The sequence below is a fragment of the Tachyglossus aculeatus genome, chromosome X4, assembly GCF_015852505.1.
Source record: "Tachyglossus aculeatus isolate mTacAcu1 chromosome X4, mTacAcu1.pri, whole genome shotgun sequence".
In the NCBI taxonomy this organism is placed as follows: domain Eukaryota; kingdom Metazoa; phylum Chordata; class Mammalia; order Monotremata; family Tachyglossidae; genus Tachyglossus; species Tachyglossus aculeatus.
The window spans coordinates 7,606,055-7,625,988 of NC_052098.1; the positions used below are offsets into that span (position 1 = coordinate 7,606,055).

The following is a 19,934-nucleotide window of genomic DNA, read 5'->3' on the forward strand; positions in this document are numbered from 1 at the left end:
GCACATAGTAAGTGCGCAATAGCATTAAAAAGCCCCAACATTTTTCAAGCAATTAGTACAGTGCTTTGTGCATAGTAAGCGCTCAGAGAATACAATTGATTGAAAATGAGTTGCTTTCCTTCCTTTCCTTCCTGTTTGTATACTGCCTGTGGTGGAAGTACTATCAAACACGGTAATAATCGAAAAATATGCAGCAAGAAAGTATGAAGCCAAAACCCTGAACATATTGTATGAATATCTGGATAATCAATTCACAAAAACACTCAGTTCTCCTATAATACAGAGGCAGTGTTTTGGCCAAACTCCACATTAAGGAAAACTTGGGCTGTAACACTCATTCCTTCCAGCACCACGCAAGCACACAGTCTGTTGCTTCCAATTCCGTGGCATGTGTTTCCAAACAGATTCACTTTGTCAGGTGAAGGTTTCCTAATTCCTTAACAACAGTGTGGTCAAAATGTGTACTGCAAATACACACTGTGGCAGAACTGAGTGTAATTAAGACTAAGATAAGCAGTGTGGCCTAGTGGAAAGAGCACAGGCCTGGGAGTCAGAGAACCTGAATTCTAACCCCAGCTTCACCACTTGTCTGCTGTGACACCTTGGGCAAGTTGCTAAACTTTCCTGTGCCTCAGTTGCCTCATCTGCAGAATGGGGATTCAATACCTGTTCTCCCTCCTACTTAGAATGTGAGCTCCATGGGAGACCTGAATATCTTTTATCTACCCCAGCGCTTAGTACAGCGCTTGACACACAGTAAGGGCTTAACAAATACCACTATTACTACTAACAATTAAGTACCCACCTGCATGAGGTGCTGTGACGAGCACCATATAAAGCAATTTAGACACAGCCCCAGCCCTTTATGGTCATTCAATCATAATAAAAACTCAATTGGAACTTGTCCAGATATTACTCCTTTGCCCCCCACAACTGAAGGGATAAATACAATTATTATTACTATTATTATTCTGACTGTATCCCATCCCCTAAATGTTGTCTTTTTGCTAGATTTGAAGAATCATGTGGATTTACCTCAACTTCTGCTTGTTGCCTTGCCAAAGTAATGTTGAAAACATCCAAAGTCTTTTCAAATTCCTGGAAGTAGAAAATACAAGATAGATCACCTTGACAAGTCATTTTCATTAAAGACCTGAAGTGGAATGACAGCAGAAACTCTTCAAAGGACACAATGAAGGACAACTTCAAGAAGTTCTGGGAAGCCAAAAGAGCAGATGGACCAAGTTTGCATGCAGCACGCAAAGATGTGGTGGCTCTTTTCGAATACCAACATTGTGCTACTGGAATGTCACAAAAACGGGATCACAAATAACAGAGTTAGCAGGGGCTCTGACTGCAGAGAAAATGCCCCATGTGGAGAGAACTGATAGCTTCACATCAGTCTGGCTTCATGGAAACACCCGAGATCGGGAGGCAGCCCACGTGGGTTCTAATCCCAGCTCCACCACTTGTCTGCTCTGTGACCTTGGGCAAGTCACTTCACTTCTCTTTGCCTCAGTTCCCTCATCTGCAAAATGGGGATTCAATGCCTATTCTCCCCCCTACTTACACTGGGAGCCCCATGTGGGACCTTTATCTACCACAGGGCTTAGTACAGTGCTTGGCACACAGAAAACACGTAACAAATACCACAATCATTACTGCATCAGTCTTTTCAGCAACACACACTTTTTTCATCAGACAAAAATCAATAAGTCTGTCAATCTGAGAGTAAGGCAGCATTCCACCTTCAGAGTGCTAGAGAAATGCATGATCTACATCGTGTTAATTTGATGCCTGGTAGCTTGATAAGTTCCAGAAAACCATAATTACTATTTAGTGGCTGAACCCCTCAAATGTGGTATTTGTTAAGTGTTTACTACATGCCAGGCACTGGAATAAGCGCTGAGGTAGATACAAGCAAATCAGGTTGGACACAGTCCCTGTCCCACAAGGGGCTCACAGTCAATCCCTATTTTACAGATAAGGTCACCGAGGCCCAGAGAAGTGAAGCGACTTGCCCAAAATCACCCAACAGACAAGTAGCGGGGCTGGGATTAGAATCCAGGTGCTTCTGACTCACAGGCCTAGGCGCTACTCATTAGGTCATGCTGCTTCTCAAGCCCTCAAGCCCCTCAGGCCCTTGCTTTCTGCTTTTTTCCAGGAAAAAAAAGCTTTTCCTTTGGGAGATGGTGGCCAAATTCTAAAACTGGAAGAAGTCAACTCAACCTTGCCCTAGAAAATTCTATTGCTTCAGAAAAGTCTGAAGAGGTTTTACATTGGAGAGAAAGCTAGAAAGCAATTTGGTTATTCCTCTTAGAAGTAGCTATAAATTTTAAAATGATTTGGTAAATTGGAATTTCCCAGTATTTTTTGAAATCAAGTCCCAGTTTCATTCATTCATTCAATCGTATTTATTGAGCGCTTACGGTGTGCAGAGCACTGTACTAAGTGCTTGGGAAGTACAAGTCGGCAACATATAGAAACGGTCCCTACCCAACAACTGGCTCACAGTCTAGAAGATAATGATGGTATTTGTTAAGCACTTACTATGTGCCAAGCACTGTTCTAAGTGCTGGGGTAGATATAAGGTAATCAGGTTGTCCCACGTGGGGTTCACAGTCTTAATTCCCATGGACAGATGAGGTAACTGAGGCACAGAGAAATTAAGTGACTTGCCCAAAGTCACACAGCTGATAAGTGGAGAAGCTGGGATTAGAACCCATGACCTCTGACTCCCAAGCCCGTGCTCTTTCCACTGAGCCACGCTGCTTCCATTACAACCTCCCTGCAAAGGCTTTCAAAAATCAGAGGCTTAAAAATCTTTACAGAGTACACAGTGGCGACCTTTAAAAATGGATAAATCACAGAAAGAACTACCTTGGCCCCCTAGCCCAAAATTAATCTTTAATCATCTTTAAAGGGCTGTCTATACACTAAGTGCCAGTCAGCCTAGAGAGTCCCTTCATGATTTCTAAAGATGACTTTAAGGATAGAAAATAGATAAGAAATATGGGTAGGCATACTGAGCTAGAAGCAAGACTAGAAGAAGGAAAAGTAGCCGAGCACAGAAAAAAGAGAACGCAGAACCAGGGGGGAGTCGGAGGACCTAGGTTCTAATCCCAGATCTGCCTCCTGGCTGCTGTGTCTTTGGGCAAGTCACTTCACTTCTCTGTGCTTCAGTTCCCTCATCTGTAAAATGGGGATTAAGACTATGAGCCCTATGTGGGACAGGATGTGGGCAAGAACTGTGTTCAACATGATTACCTTTTTTTTTTAATTCTTAAATGGTATCTGTTAAGTGCTTACTATATGCCAGGCACTGTACTAAGCACTGGAGCATATAATCAGATGGGACACAATCCAAATCCCACATGGGGCTCACAGTATTAATCCCCATTTTACGGATGAGGTAACAGGCACAGAGAAGTGACTTGCCCAAGGTCACACAACAGACAAGTGGCTGAGCCAGGATTAAAAGCCCAGGACCTTCTGACTCCAGGCCTGGGCCCTATCCACTAGGTCACACTGCTTCTCCACCATCAATACAATGGATACAATTACCTTGTACGTACTCCAGCACTTAGTATAATGTCTGCAGACATAGTAAGTACTTAAATACCATTAAAAAAAAAAAAAAAAGGAAGATGGAAGCCAGGATCCAGGAAGGCTGATCTAGGGGCCAGAAAAGAAGAGATAGGATTCCGCAACATGCAAGAAGGCTTTTTTATAGTACTCTGCGCAGCAACTGAGTGCAAAGCAAGTAAAGAAAATAAAATGAGGATGAAAGAACGGTGGAGTAAATGTGAAGAAAAGGAAACACAGAGCCAGATAGCAATGTATTCACAATTCCGGGTAGTATACACGCCATCAAATGCCAATCAAATCAAATGCCAATGGATACTGCACAGTAATATGTTCAATGGAACAGGTGAATTGGTTTGAACACATAATATCCTCTTGAGGATAGTACAAAAATGCTATGGCACATTTTCAAAATACTTCAAACCTACTATGTCTTTGAAATACATTATGTAGCACTCATCTAAGAGGCATTAGGCTCCAAGCATGTGCTTTAAATAGACAACCAGACATGAAATGCAACAAAATTACGTATTGGATCTACAGTAACTTAATTTGTTGCCATAAATATCCGAACAACTTTAAAATTCCCTTGCAAATGACTAATTGTTTAAAACACTGACCTCCAAAGGGATTAGAATTTCTGCACCTGGCTTTTTGCTTGATATTTTTTTCTTATACAGGTGTTTGTACCTCTTCACTTTTAGTCTGTGCTGTTTAATGTACTTCCACGACCACATGCGCATGGAAGGCCGGATATTTACTTCAAGAATACCTCTTATGGCATATCCCCACCTAGTGAGAAGAAAAAAAGAAAAAGACACCACACAATCTTTCTCCAAGTAGGGCAACTTGCAGTGCCTTGCACCCAATTAACCACATCCCGGATAGGGAATAAACTACAGTGAACGCATGACTATTCATATTTCTTAAAGTGAATGCTGAAAGAAAAACTAAGTTACTTTACCATTTCTTGGCATGATTGTGCACGGGTTCATCAGGTCTGTATTTCCTATATGGTAGATTTTGAGTCATCATATCAATAGATTCAAGGAGCTCCATGACACTGAAGTACTGATGAAGAGAAAGCCAGAAAGTTCTTGAGTATGACAATAGGTTTTATTTACAGTGAAAGGCTATACTGTTCAAAAATTACAATCTTTGAAGAAAAAGAGTAAGGAGGACAGTATATGTTGCAATTAATTTGCAAGTATCTAAAATTCTCTTAGAATGTAGACAACCAACACCTTAAAGTGTGTCATAACTGAAAAGTTACCTGTGGCTTATTCAATTCAATGGCTATATCATCTAGTTTAACATCCAAATCCATCTTTGGTGAAGAAAAATCAGGCTCAGCTCGCGGATTCATTTTAAGTTTGGCTTTGGCTGATATAGGACGAAATACTAAAGAAACATGTGAAATGAAAGAAATTGTGGAAACAAGTAAGTTATTTCTATATTTTCTAGGGTCCTCCATCCCTCCAAAACACCTAAGGTAGACAAGAGTTCAGAATTCAGCTATACACAAATTCAGCTTTTCAGCTTTCTCTTTCCTCTTTCCACCTCATTTTCTCATTTCCAATCCTCATCACCTGCACAATCCTGGACTTTTAAACAGCCACCAGCTGATCAAAAACAGCAGTGTTTTTTTAAACTAATTTTGAGGGGTGTTCTCTTTTCTCTCCCTTTGTAGCTACCTTGCTAGGGCGCAATGACTGCTAACTAAATCACAAAAGAACCCCACAAATTCAGCAAAATGCCAACCAAGAGGCTCTAAACAGCCAAAAAAACTCATTACAATAATATGACTCTATACATCATAAAGATCTGTGCTACCATAATTGAGTTAAACTCAAACAGCAGGGCCTGACCACTCTCTCACTTTGGAGCAAGTCTCGGGATCATTTAAAATGCCTCCAGCAATGGCAGTGCATAGTTTTTTCCAGAGAGCATGGCAACCATACATTTCTAATTTATGTTCAATGTGATACAAAATAATTTTTTTAAGAATCCATTTGTAACAAAACACGCCACAATGTCACATTCCCATGCTGCAGAATGTAAGTACACTAAGATACAGCATGGCATTCCAATGCACTGTCTTCAGATCGCCACTCCCAGGTAGCTCAATTTTCAAAGAAGAAATCAATCAGTAGTATTTATTGAGTGCTTACTGTCTGCACAGCAGTGTACTAAAAGCTTAGGAGAATTGGTAGACATTCTCTGGCCATAAGGAACTTCATCTTTGGCCTATGGTATATTATGTACACTGAAAATACCAGGATACCTGTAATGAGATTTCAAACCACTTTCCCCATCTGGCCACATATGGAAAATGCGCTATTTAGGGACCTAGATTTATTATTTATCATCAGGCACCATTTGACAATCTACAAGGTTATTTCCCCACTCTCCCAAACTCTGTACTATGCAGAATAAAATTACCATGAAATGGAAATGAGGAATCAGTTCACTGATATTAATTGCATCCATTAAAATTTGTTCTGCTAAGTCATTAAAGCATTGATAAAGCAAAGAAGCATTGTTACTACTCACCAAAATTATAGCCTTCTGGAGTCACGTTTTTGCTGGCAATGCCATCCTCTAACATTCTCTATTCAAAGAAAAATGATTTTAATTTACAATAAATGTCAATCTACATATTTCAAAATAATGCCATGCAAAGGACAAGAAAAGGGACATCCTGTAGTCAAAACTTTTAAAAATCAGTATTTTAACCAGAAGCTCAGCAGCTTTGTAATGGTAAACCAAAAAATAGTCACTGAAAAGAATGATCTTGATTTTCCCTTCTCTGAAGAACACCTAAATTCAGTCCTTTCAGGCTACATAGACAAGTATTGTAAACTTACACTAATCACCTCTATGCTCCCGTTTGACACAGTGTCCCTCCCTCCCTTATCATATAAATCTGAATTTACACACTCTTAAAATAAGGGAGAATTGAACTTAATCTTTTATAAGGCCCAGTAATAATCACTATGGCAGTTGTGACATGCTTCCTATGTGCCAGGGACTTTACTCCCTCTAGATTGTAAGCTCATTGTGGGCAGGGAATGTGTCTGTTTTCTTGTTATATTGTACTCTCCCATGTGCTTAGTACAGTGCTCTGCACAGAGTAAGCACTCAAGAAATGCAACTGACTGACTGGTACTGCAAACATCTATTTCTTGCCTGTCCTCCAGGCTCCCGAGTAACTTCAGCTGCTGTCCATCTGGATCAGTGATCAGTTCTCCTCTTTTTTCCATTGTGCTTCTGGGAGAGGACCCATATTCACAATGAAAGAGGGAGAGGGGAACATCCTCGGACCCAACCGGGAAAAGCAGAGAACTCTACAGGAGCTGTACATCTGAACAGGGAAGAAGAGTGGCCGAGTGGAAAGAGGCCAGGCCTGGGAGGCGGAAGACCTCCGAAGCAAGTCACTTCGTTTCTTTGGGCCTCAGGTTCCTCAACTGTAAATGGGGATTCACTACCTGCTCTCCCTCCTACTTAGACTGTGAGGCCCATGTGGGACAGGGGCTGTGTCCAACCTGATTAACTGGTATCTACCCCAGTGCTTGACACAGAGTAAGTAAGTGCTTAACAAATATGATTATCATTGTCATCACTATCCTCCCCGAATCTGGGATCCCAAGGCTGTCTGGGTTGGAAGGCAAACAGCCCTTAGGTGAACTAGAATGCTGACAAGCTGTCTTGACCCCAAGGAAATGGTTCCAGCCCAAGGATAGGTGGGATGTTAATCAATCAATCAATCAATCAATCAATCGTATTTATTGAGCGCTTACTATGTGCAGAGCACTGTACTAAGCGCTTGGGAAGTACAAATTGGCATCACATAGAGACAGTCCCTACCCAACAGTGGGCTCACAGTCTAAAAGGGGGAGACAGAGAACAGAACCAAACATACCAACAAAATAAAATAAGTAGGATAGAAATGTACAAGTAAAATAAATAAATAAATAGAGTAATAAATATGTACAACCATATATACATATATACAGGTGCTGTGGGGAAGGGAAGGAGGTAAGACGGGAGGATGGAGAGGGGGACGAGGGATGGAGAGGGGGACGTTAAGAAGCCGTCGAGAAGTACCCGGCGCTGAGAAGATGCACAGCTAATCTAAATTCAGGCAATGGCACTTATGAGCCCACTGTTGGGTAGGGACTGTCTCTATATGTTGCCAACTTGTACTTCCCAAGCGCTTAGTACAGTGCTCTGCACATAGTAAGCGCTCAATAAATACGATTGATGATGATGATAAAAATCTTATAACACAAAATAGGTATATGTTGTTGCTCATTTCATAGGAAACTATACTTACCAAAGAATCATGATAATCACCATGGTAAAACAACTGTGACTTTACATTCCAATAGGCACAAAAGTTATCCAGTCGGATGAGCTGCAAATAGACCAGGTTAGGAAAAGGTTTCAATTCAGCTGATGTTTCATGTTCATGTGTTTTCAATGAAGACAAAATGTGCTGTGGGCTTTAAGTATCCTGCTTAACAAATAATCAAATGATCACAACTCATTATTACTTTTTCTTCTCTATCTTCTTTTCCTTTCTCAAAATAAAAGAATCCTGGCATCCTTTCTCTGGCTATGTAGGAAGTCTGTATTCCTAAATTTTACCTTATAGAACAACTTGGCATCTTCATCATATAGACATGGATTCCAGTATTGATCTGCTGTCTGAAGAGGGAAAGAGTTTAAAAATTGGAGTGAAACAAAACACTTGCTCTTATAGAGGTTAAGAATTATACATTTTGACATCATTACTCCTCAGATTTCACAGAGTAATCATCAAGGGTGCGATCACACTGCCCTGATCTAAATTTTAACTTGAGTAAAAGCTACCCTCATTTTCTTGACGCATCAATGTAACAAATTTTTTTATGGTATTTGCTAAGCTCTTACTATGTGTCAAGCACTGTTCAAAGTGCTGGGTAGATACAAGTTAATCAGGTCAGGCACAATCCCGGTCCCACACAGGGCTCACTGTCTAAGCAGGAAGGGGAATGGGTATCGCATCTCAGTTTAGCAGTTAAGGAAACAGAGAAGTTAAGTGGCTTGCCCATGGTCACACAGCAGGCAAATAATGATGGCCTTTGTTAAGCACTTACTATGTGCCAAGCACTGTTCTAAGCACTGGGGTAGGTACATGGTAATCAAGTTGTCCCACGTGGGGCTCACAGTCTTAATCCCCATTTTACAGATGAGGTAATTGAGGCACAGAGAAGTTAAGTGGCTTGCTCAAAGTCACACATCTGATAAGTGGCAGAGCAAGGATTAGAACCCATGACCTCTGACTCCCAAGCCCATGCTCTTTCCACTGAGCCATGCTGCAGAGCTGGGATTAAAACCCTGATCCTCTGGCCCCCAGGCCCATGCTGTATCCACCAGACCACACTGCTTTTTGAATGCCACGTACACAATTACTTGTTTTTTGGTCTCTAGCCCAAAGTAATGGGCATTTTACGTAGATGCACAAGTTTAAGCTATTTTCAATCGACTATTTTTTTTTCATTCTAACTCTCGATTGTTAAGGCTGTTATCACTTCATTAACAAGCTACCAATAGTTGGCCATCACATCATCCTACAGCCGTGCAAATTGCCAGTTCTTCTGCATCTTGGGCAAATTAGGGGAGGGCCCAGATGGATGGAGGAGAGGGAATGTATGAGGGCGAAGTATGTGACAGAGGTGAAACCTAGAACTGCAAGGATTCAGATTCTATAAAAGTTGATGGCCCCTGCCTTCTTTAAAGTCATCGGAACCACTGGCCAATTCTTGGCTTCTGATATCTACCTTTCTAAATCCATTTCTGTTCCAAGCAGGAAAACTAGAGAATAGAGATTTTTTTATATTGGCCTGGATATATTAAACAAATACTAAATTTAATGGATTAATCTGCTCTTGTTAAACAAAGTACCTGCAAACTGAGATTTTCCAGGGAAATTCCAAATGACAGCGGATTTTCATGACTGGTAATCTAAAGAAAAAGGGAAAAAAAATGAGATTTTGTCAAAGGGAACAAATTACTGTTCTCTGTGCACATATATTTCTAGCATAGTCTACGCTTCTGCTTTATTGTTCCAAGCATAAAACTACCTCAATTTTTCTTGAGAATATAGAGGAAACACCACATAAACATAAAAACACTTACATCATCTTCATAGCGGATGTGAATGCTGGAGATCTTAACCTGAAGATTTTTGATGATTTTAGTGACTAATTTTTCAAAAAAAGTATCCTGTTTCTCTTGTGGATTTTCTACAAGTTATAAATATATATTATTAGCATGAACAATATATTTCACAAACATCCGCATCATGTTACACAGTCTCTATTCACCTGCACAGTTGGATAATGATTAGTCAACTCACAGGCAACATCCACCCGACTTCAAATAATTATTCTGACCTCCTTACACAAAGTACCTAAGCCCTTGAGAAGCAGTGTGGCTCAGTGGAAAGAGCATGGGCTTTGGAGTCAGAGGTCATGGGTTCAAATCCCTGCTCTGCCAGTTGTCAGCTGTGTAACATTGGGCAAGTCACTTAACTTCTCTGTGCTTCAGTTCCCACATATGTAAAAATGGGGATTAAGACTGTGCGCCCCCTGTGAGATAACCTGATCACCTTGTAATCTCCCCAGTACTTAGAACAGTGCTTTGCACATAGTAAGCACTTAATAAATGCCATTATTAATACAGGGAGTAGACATGATTCCTGCTCTCAAGGGGCTTTCAGTCTAAGAGACACTCAGTCTAACACTGAGTACTCGATAAATAGCATTACTATCACTACCAGTAATGACACTAAACCCATGAGTGCCCCAAGCTTATCAGTTAGGGAAGCAGCGTGGAGTAGTGGATAGAGCACGGGCCTGGAAGTCAGAAAGTCATAAATTCTAATCTCGGCTCAGCCGTTTGTCTGCTGTGTGGCCTTGAGCAAGTCACTTCATTTCTTTGTCCCACAGTTACCTCATCTGTAAAATGAGGATTAAGGCCGTGAGCCCTATGTGGGACAGGGACTCTGTCCAACTTGATTTGCTTGTATCCACCCCAATGCTTAGTACAGTGCCAGACACATAGTAAGCACTTAAATACCGTAATTATGACTATTTATTAAGCACCTTTGTACTCCTTGAAAGTAGAGATTGTTCTCTTCTAACACTTTCAAGGGTTTACAGTATTCTGCACCCAGTAAGTGCTTAATAAATACTACTGACTTCTGCAGAATGCTGTACTAGTTTAGAAGAGTATTATAAAATAAGACAAAGTACCTGTCCTCAAGGAACGTACAATCTAATGGGAGAAAAAGGTAGATATAAATTGAATACCAACAGTAGTAACAGGAATAGGAATAGTCCTACCCCGACTGGATTACTGCATCGGCCTCCTCTCTGATCTTCCATCCTCCTGTCTCTCCCCACTTCAATCTATACTTCACACTGCTGCCCAGATCATCTTTGTGCAGAAACACTCTGGGCATGTTACTCCCCTCCTCAAAAATCTCCAGTGGCTACCAATCAACCTACGCATCAGGCAAAAACTCCCCACTCTCGGCTTCAAGGCTCTTCATCACCTCGCCCCCTCCTACCTCACCTCCCTTCTTTCCTTCTACAGCCCACCCCACACCCTCCGCTCCTCTGCCACTAACCTCCTCACTGTGCCTCATTCTCACCTGTCCCACTGTCGACCCCTGGCCCACGTCCTCCCCCTGGCCTGGAATGCCCTCCCTCCACACAGCTAGCTCTCCTCCTCCCTTCAAAGCCCTACTGAGAGCTCACCTCCTCCAGGAGGCCTTCCCAGACTGAGCCCCCTCCTTCCTCCCCCCTCCTCCCCATCCCCCTGCCTTACCTCCTTCCCCTCCCCACAGCACCTGTATATATGTATGTGTATATATGTTTGTATATATTTATTACTCTATTTATTTATTTATTTTACTTGTACGTATTTATTCTATTTATTTTATTAATGTTTTGTTTTGTTGTCTGTCTCCCCCTTCTAGACTGTGAGCCCACTGTTGGGTAGGGACCGTCTCTATATGTTGCCAACTTGTACTTCCCAAGTGCTTAGTACAGTGCTCTGCACACAGTAAGCGCTCAATATGATTGAATGAATGAATGAATGAGATGACATATAAGTGGCAATAGTGAGCATATGGAAAAGGCAGAAGAATAGAGTTCATATATCAATATATAAAGAGTTGCCAAAGGTGGCTTTAGGGATGGCATGACCAGAGGCAGTGGAAAGTACGTAGGGGAGACTTTCTGGAGGAGGTGGGTTTTCCAGAAGGGAAGATAGGAAAGGGCATGGCCATTTCTAAATCAGAAACTGGAATTAATGGGTCAGAGGTTGTGGGTTCCATCCTGGGTCCGCCACTTATCAGATGTATGACTCTAGGCAAGTCACTTAACTTCTCTGTGCCTCAGTTACCTCATCTGTAATATGGGGATTAAGACTGTGAGCCCCATGAGGGACAACCTGATTACCTTGTATCTACCCCAGCGCTTAGGACAGTGCTTGGCACAGAGTAAGCGCATAACAAATACCATTATCATCATCGTGAACCGCTCACATGTCATTTTAAACACATGTATAGGTACAAAGATAAGTAACACTGTCAGGGAAAGGGGCAAAACTACAGGTAATACATCAAGGGTTCTTTCTTTATATTTTCTGTTGAACTCTTACGTGTATCAGCCATTTTCTGTTTTGTTTCTTCTATTCTCCTTAGTTCCCTTTGCCTTGCTTCTAGGATTTGTTTCTCTTCTTTTTCAGCATCATATTTTATGCCTATATATAGGAAAGAAAGGACATCAAAAAAATTTAACTTCAGGTGTTCAATACTAAAAATGGGTGTTTTAAAAAAAAATTTCCGATGAGAAAAGTAAAAATGTTTGCTTTATTAATTGAAAAACACAACAAATACATTTTGAATGCTTCCAAATCCCACACACTCATGCACAACATTCTAGGAATAATCATTATTTACTATAACTTTTTTATGGTATTTGTTAAGCGCTTACTATGCGCCAGGCACTGTTCTAAGCGTTGAGGTAGATACAAGGTAATCAGGTTAGATACTGTCCATATCCCACATGGGGCTCACAGACTTAATCCCCATTTTACAGATAAGGTAACTGAGGCTCAGAGAAGTGAAGTGACTTGCCCAAGATCAGAACCCAGGTCCTTCCGACTCCCAGGCCTGTGCTCTGTCCACTAGACCATGCCACCTCTCTCCACATGCAAAGTCAACTAATTTTACAGTTTAAAAGGTGACAATAAATTAAAATTATTTTTTTAATCAAAATTCAACTTACTGGCTGTGGGCACAATGAGCAAATAAATTCCTTCCAAAACTGCCTCAACGGGTTGAGTATAAAGGTTTGTCCATGGAATTGCCAAGTTAAGTTTGTCTGTATGAAAAAGAACACAAAACATTAAAAAGGTCCTATTGTTGTCAAGGAGCAGAGGATACAACAAAATACATAATATTGTAATCAGTACTGATGAAAATTTGACAAATTATTTTTTTCAAGATTTTACACTATTTAGGGTACCTCCTGGCTTCAATTAATAAATTGCAGTTATCAGATGCTTACTGTATGCTGAGCAATGCACTATGCACTTGGGAGAATGCAATATAGTAGGTAGATATGATCTCTGCCCTCTAGATTTTACATTCTAGTGGGAGAGACGGGCACTGAAATAAATTATAGGTAGGGGGAGCTTCAGAGCTTAGAGAGATGAACAGATGCACTGTGGGGGTTGGGGGAGAGTACTTAAGTGCTTAGGGCATGAGGACTCAAGTGCATAGACCATCACTACTTTTATATTATGTCAATAAACTTTCCCAACTCATTAATAATCTCATATAACAGTTGCAAAAAATTTACCATGAATTACCAACTATTAAATCCTACTCAATATTCGTACAATAATTTGCAAACATTATGGTACAGACCCTGGTACACCTTTTTCCCAACTGCATAAACCTTGCAACCAAGAACTAAATCAAATATAACAGCATTTTTTGTCAAAATGTTTGGGCTCCATCATCTATTCCCCAATTGTCACATGATCCGGCAAATTATTCCATTGTACAGTAGAAGAGTCTCTTAATAACAAAATATTAAAAATAACCAAAAAGAGGAAAAAACAGTGACAGAATAGCAGCGTGTCCTAGTGGAAAGAGCATGGGCCTGGGAGTCAGAGGACCTGAGTTATAATCCCGTCTCTGCCATATGCCTGCTGTTTGAAGTTGGGCAAGTCACTTCACTTCTCTGTGCCTGAGTTACCTTTATCTGTAAAACTGTAGGTAAGACTGTGGTCCCCATGTGGGCCACAGACTGTTTCCAACCTGATTAACTTGTAACTACCCCAGCACTTACAGCAGTGCTTGGCACATATCAAACATCATAATTTTCATTATAAAAACCCTTTGTAACTGGTGTTGGTTAAAAACAGATGGTGGGGAATCTTCCCGTCTTTCTAGAGCAGATTGAGCAACTAGGACGGAGGTTTCTCCAGCCCAAACAGAAACCTCTTCTGACTCACGGGTTCCCATGCCCTCAACTTCTAGTTTACACGGCAGAAGCTGAAGGACAGGACTCACCAGGAAACCAGAGACAGAACAAGCTCACCTCCAGCACAGGGCTCAGCCACATCCCTGACGTTCTGGTTCAACTACAAGATTAGGTTGTAACTCCATTTAGATAAAAAGTTCTCAAGAAAGAACTGGCACATATAGTTCCACAGAACGTTCCCATGCATGCAGTGCCTTGTTCTGTTCCATGCAGTCAAAAGCACTGTTGACTAAAGCAAGAATGAGCCTCACCCCAAGGCCAGAATTAGATTAGAACCTCCACAACTACGTCCTAGGGCTAGGCCCAGGCAACAGGGGATTTCTAAATGTTAAGAGACCTACATTTGAAATGAAAAGGAAGCCAGGACAAGGAATGGAAGTTGTTGGTATTTGTTCTAAGGATCTGGACACACTTTCTTCTCTAACCTTATAGAGTTGTCCCTCAATTTAAAGACAACACTGCTAATGGTGAGACTGCATCCACGAATGTGAATGCCGAAGGAGAAGCTCTTGCACAACGGGACTAATGATATTTTACATGGTTACCTCCACCATGTAAATTCCCCCCTTTACTCCTCTGAAATAAAAGATCATCTTTGTAAGCCGTGGCTGGAGTAGGAAGAAAAGGGTCAGAATGTGCTAACTCCATAGAAACAGGACCATGCCTACAGAGGGAGTCTCCTTACTTAGAAGAGCAAACTTCAAGTAGGAGAAGACGAAGAGGTTAATTTATTGAGTGCCCAGTATGTGCAGCACTTGGACAAGTGCTACAGAACAGATGCAGTCTCAAGGGCCCTTTTAGCTTTCTCATCTTCTCCCCTCCTTTTTCTCTTCCCTTCTCTTTTTTCTCTGCTCCCCTTATTGCTGGACTTAATTTTGATATGACCACACATGTAACAGGTTCTCCTCTATTTTGGAGTTACAAGAGTTATGCAATCAATCAATCCCTAGTAAGCATGGCACTGTACTAAGTGCTTGGGAGAGTGCACTACAAAAGAGTTAATAGAGACAATCCGTGCCACAAGGAGCTTACAAGACTAGAAGGGGAGACAAACATTAAAATAAATTACAGATGAATAGTTACATAAGTGCTGCGGGGCTGGGGTGAATATCAACAGGCTTAAACGGTACGGACCCAAGTGCATAGATGGTGCAGAAGGGAGGGCTTACACAGAGAAGTGAGAGCTTAGTCAGAGAAGGCCTCTTGGAGGAGAAAAGATTCTGTAGGGCTTTTGACAGTGGAGAGAGTGGTGATCTGTAGGCTATGAAGCAGGAGGGCATTCTAAGCCAGAGGGAGGATGTAGTTTCAGCAAGAGATCAGACTACTAGGGCTGCTTATGTTTCATAGGACTGTCGGGCTGAGAGAAAAGGGAAAAAGAAATGAGTTATTTATGTGGTAGTGATGGTTTGGTCTCAGCTCCCTCACACTCTCTCACCCAGTGCCCCTATACCCAGGCACAGAGACAGTGAGACAGTTGGCAGCGATACCAAATACGTTCTGTTATGGAAAAGAATATCGCTCAGCCTCACTGAGGCAAATGCCATTATGCTCTCACCCAATTCATAAGCCCCTGTGGAATATGACATTCGGTGATTTAGTAAGGAGTTGGTGGGTATGCAATGGTAGCATCAGAGCGGGGAATATGTTGGATAAGGGCTGTTGCAGGGGGGTAATGCTGCTTCACCAGATGGTCACTTCTCCCTCTAGGCATATTTGGAGGGCCCGAGCCTAGCCACTGTCAGATTGCAAAACCACCTCCCATGCCAATGAGGGAAGGGCTCTCCAAAACAAGGTACATCCATCAACCACTCCTCAGATGTTCTTCATTCATTCATTCAGTCATATTTATTGAGCGCTTACTGTGTACAGAGCACTGTACTAAGCGCTTGGGAAGTAGATGCTGGCAACATATAGAGATGGTCCCTACCCAACAGTGGGCTCACAGTCTAGAAAATCTAGCCAGAGAATCTCACCCAGTGCTGGGACAGCAATACCACACACATACACAGTCAGCCCACTTTTGTAAGTTCTTGGCTGTCTACTACAGTTGGGAAACTAAACTTTAATATTCGATTGGACCTTCATTTTCTTTGTTCCAATATATCAGGCAATAAATGTGACTGTCCCTAGTACATCTTAAAATTGGATTACGACTGGGCACTACCTATAGCAATTTTAACCGATGATTACAATCCTGTAGAAGAACATGTCTAGGCCCCATACATAAAAGTGTTCAAGTTTTTGGTATTCAAATGTGTTTCACTGCCAGATTCAACTTACGTATATGTCCAGCTTTAACTTTAAAAGGCACATCCAATTGGCTCTGAAGAGAACAAAAACATATTTCAGCATTGAATCAAAACTACATTACTTGTTCCTTCCCAATCCTACAGCCCTGTTTTGTTTTTTTTTGTTTTTTTACAAAAGGCCCATTTTCTTTCATTTACCATGACTACTAAAGGAAAACACAATGAGTGGGAGAGAGCTAACCCTGAAACTAAGATTTCTTTCAAAGTTTAATAATATTAAATTATTTAAGCCAAAGTTACTTTTCTAAACTCATTTTTAGGGAAGAATACAATTATCTTTTTAAAAAGTGAACAATTTCTGAGCTCGATTATCAACTGCCCTCTGGTGACATGAAAAGTTAAAGCCAGCTGTGAGATTTATCAGATCTATCTTTTACAATATGACCAATGAGAATTGACAGTTACACGAAGAAAAATCTATAATTTGGAGATTTCCATAGGCAGAATCTACATTCATATAGTCTTCCTTCACTTTAGTCTAGCAATATGAAGCTGAAGATTAAAGAATGTTTTCCTGTCTTCTAAAGATAGACCTGCTATTTGCTAGTATCCAACCTAGCGCTTAGTAGAGTGCTTGGCACATAGTAGGCACTTAAATACCACAATTATTATTATTATTACTACCTCAGAAGGACCAGAATGAAGACATCAGTGCAGGTTGCTTTTTTTTTAAGTGACATTTGTTAAGTGCTAGGCACTGCACTAAGCCCTGGGGTAGACATAGGCTAATCACGTTGGACACAGTCCATGTCTCACATGGGGCTCACAGTCTTAATCCCCATTTTAGAGATGAGGTAACTGGGACTCAGAGAAGCAAAGTTACTTGCCCAAGCTCACACAGCAGGCAAGTGGCAGAGTTGGGATTAGAACCCAGGTCCTTCTGACTCTCAGGCTGATACTCTTATCAACTAGGCCTTGCTGCTTCTCAAGTTTAGGTTTTCAATGTAAACTAAATGTGCTAATACTGTAAAAGTCAAAAGGTGAAATCACTGAAATTTCATGTGAGGAGAAACTCTGGCCCTACAGCATAACTGGATAAAACACATTTTAAAAGCAAGATAAACTTCATTGTTCAGTGAACCACAATTTAACTGAATGATGTCAGGAACCAAGTTACATTTCCAAATTGACTGTCACTACATCCACTAACTTCTTCCCAATTTTGCATTCTCAAAACTTACCAATGCATTTTCTTTAATTTCAAGGTTCTTAAGTGATACATCACCTAAAAGTGATTAAAAAAACAAGTAAATATACATTCTCTGTTGTTAAAAAAATTTAACAGACTAGTTCTAAAACGTATTAACGGCAACATGAACTGTAGTAATCCTTTCATTATACTATAGACTGGTTAGACCCTTAGAATACTGCAGTAGTCTGATTCTGATCACCAAATTTAGAATAAAAGTTGTTGAGAAAGTGGAAAGGAGCCTAATAACAACAACAATAATAATAATAATAATTATAAATTTGCAATGTGCCAAGCACTTTACTAAGAGCTGGGGTATATGCAAGATAATAAGATAAAACCTAGTCCCTCTTCCCACAGGGCTCACAATCTAAGAGGTAGGGAGAGTGAAGTACCCCCATTTTACTAATGAGGAAATTAAGGCACAGAGAGGTTACGCAAGTTGCCCAAGGTCACACAGCAGGTCAGCAGTATAGGTCTCCTGACTCTCAGGCTCATGCTCTTTCCACCAGGCACGCTGCACACACACTTTGATCTCATCATCACATGTCTGCAACATTTCTAACCTCACCAACTCCAAAGTATTACATTCAGATAAAAAAAACCCTCCTAATCTAACTTCTCTCACATCCCTGCTCCTGACAAAACTGTTCGGCAGAGACTTTCAATCTTCAGCCTTCCCCATCCCACAACCCAGTTATCATTCATTCACTCAACTGTATTTATTGAACACTTACTGTGTTATCCGAAACTATCATGTCCCAGCTGGACTTCTAACTTCCCTCACCTCTTATGATGCAAAATTCCAGTCTCAACTTTATCCTCTACAACCCCCACAACCTCCCAGCCCTGGATCACCCCTACAGAACATTTCCTCCACTCCTGCTTCAAAACACTGTTGCCAGAAATCCAGGCATCAGGCCAATTTCTGCTATTTCCAGCCCTTTCTTTCTCGCACCAACATCATAACTTAGAGAAGCAACGTTGTCTAGTGTATGGAGCACAGGCCTGGAAATCAGAGAGATCTGGGTTCTAATTCCAGCTCTGCCACTTTACCTGCTGTGTGACCTCAACCTTCTCTGTGCCTTAGTTACCACATCTGTAAAATGGGGTTTGAGACTGAGCCCTTTGTGGGACAGGGACTGTGTCCAACCTGATTAGCTTGTACGCACCCCAGAGTTTAGTACAATGATTGGTACACTGGTTGAGTAAGCACTTAACAAATACCACTTTTTAAAAAAAAAACAAGAAAAACTCCTCACCAACTTCAGTCACCACCACCAATTAGTTCAAACCTTTAATTTCTTTTTGAAGTCCTTTGGACTCCCTCCACCCCAACTCTGGCCCCTCCCCAACCTGCCTCCACCCCAATATCCACGCTCTCATCTTTCTCGGCCATCTCTCAAGCAGAGATCACTGGCTTGATAGCAAACTCTACCCCCAACTAACTGTAACTCTAATTCCACCCCTCACCTTTTAAAAGTACTTGTGCCAACTCTTCTTCCTCCCTGCCTGTCATGATAGCTCGCTCTCTGATAGCCCCTTCCATTCTGGATTTCAAAAATGCTCACCTCTCCCCTATACTGAAAAACGACTTACCTGGATCCCACTGCACCACCCAACTATTCACTTCCCACATCTGTCCCTCCCTCTCTACCCAAATGGCCACCACCCTAGTCCAGGTACTATTAATATCCCAGATTGATTACTCTATCAGTTTCCTTTCATTTATTCATTCAATCGTATTTATTGAGTGCTTACTGTGTGCAAAGCACTGTACTAAGCACTTGGGAAGTACAAGTTGGCAACATATAGAGACGGTCCCTACCCAACAATGGGCTCACAGTCTAGAAGGGGGAGACAGACAACAAAACAAAACATGTAGACAGGTGCCAAAGTCGTCAGAACAAATAGAATTAAAGCTATATCAATCAATCAATCGTATTTATTGAGAGTTTACTGTGTGCACAGCACTGTACTAAGCGCCTGGGAAGAACAAGTTGGCAACATATACAGACGGTCCCTACCCAACAGTGGGCTCACAGTCTAGAAGGGGGAGACAGACAACAAAACAAAACATAGTAACAAAATAAAATAAATAGAATAGTACATATGTACAAGTAAAATAGAGTAATAAATCTGTACAAATATATGTACAAGTGCTGTGGGGAGGGGAAGGAGGTAGGGCAGGGGGTGGGGAGGAGGAGAGGAAAAAGGGGGCTCAGTCTGGGAAGGCCTCTT

The 19,934-nt window shown here is 41.3% G+C and overlaps 1 protein-coding gene across 3 annotated transcripts in view; it reads right to left on the minus strand.

The window, feature by feature from the left end:
• Positions 1-19,934, minus strand: part of VPS13A (vacuolar protein sorting 13 homolog A) — a 181,084-nt gene that overhangs the window by 144,984 nt on the left and 16,166 nt on the right. For all 3 annotated transcript variants that reach the window (XR_005456591.1, XM_038769429.1, XM_038769430.1), the window contains exons 2-14: positions 17,686-17,729; positions 16,476-16,518; positions 12,930-13,025; positions 12,301-12,402; positions 9,769-9,875; positions 9,535-9,594; positions 8,236-8,295; positions 7,922-8,002; positions 6,139-6,196; positions 4,859-4,986; positions 4,550-4,656; positions 4,206-4,377; positions 1,036-1,098 (exon numbers count right to left, since the gene is read on the minus strand). Coding sequence is in view for 2 of the 3 variants with exons in the window: in XM_038769429.1 (XP_038625357.1) it covers positions 1,036-1,098; positions 4,206-4,377; positions 4,550-4,656; positions 4,859-4,986; positions 6,139-6,196; positions 7,922-8,002; positions 8,236-8,295; positions 9,535-9,594; positions 9,769-9,875; positions 12,301-12,402; positions 12,930-13,025; positions 16,476-16,518; positions 17,686-17,729 (1,121 nt within the window). In the remaining variant the exon portion in view is untranslated. The remainder of the gene's footprint in view (positions 1-1,035; positions 1,099-4,205; positions 4,378-4,549; positions 4,657-4,858; positions 4,987-6,138; positions 6,197-7,921; positions 8,003-8,235; positions 8,296-9,534; positions 9,595-9,768; positions 9,876-12,300; positions 12,403-12,929; positions 13,026-16,475; positions 16,519-17,685; positions 17,730-19,934) is intronic.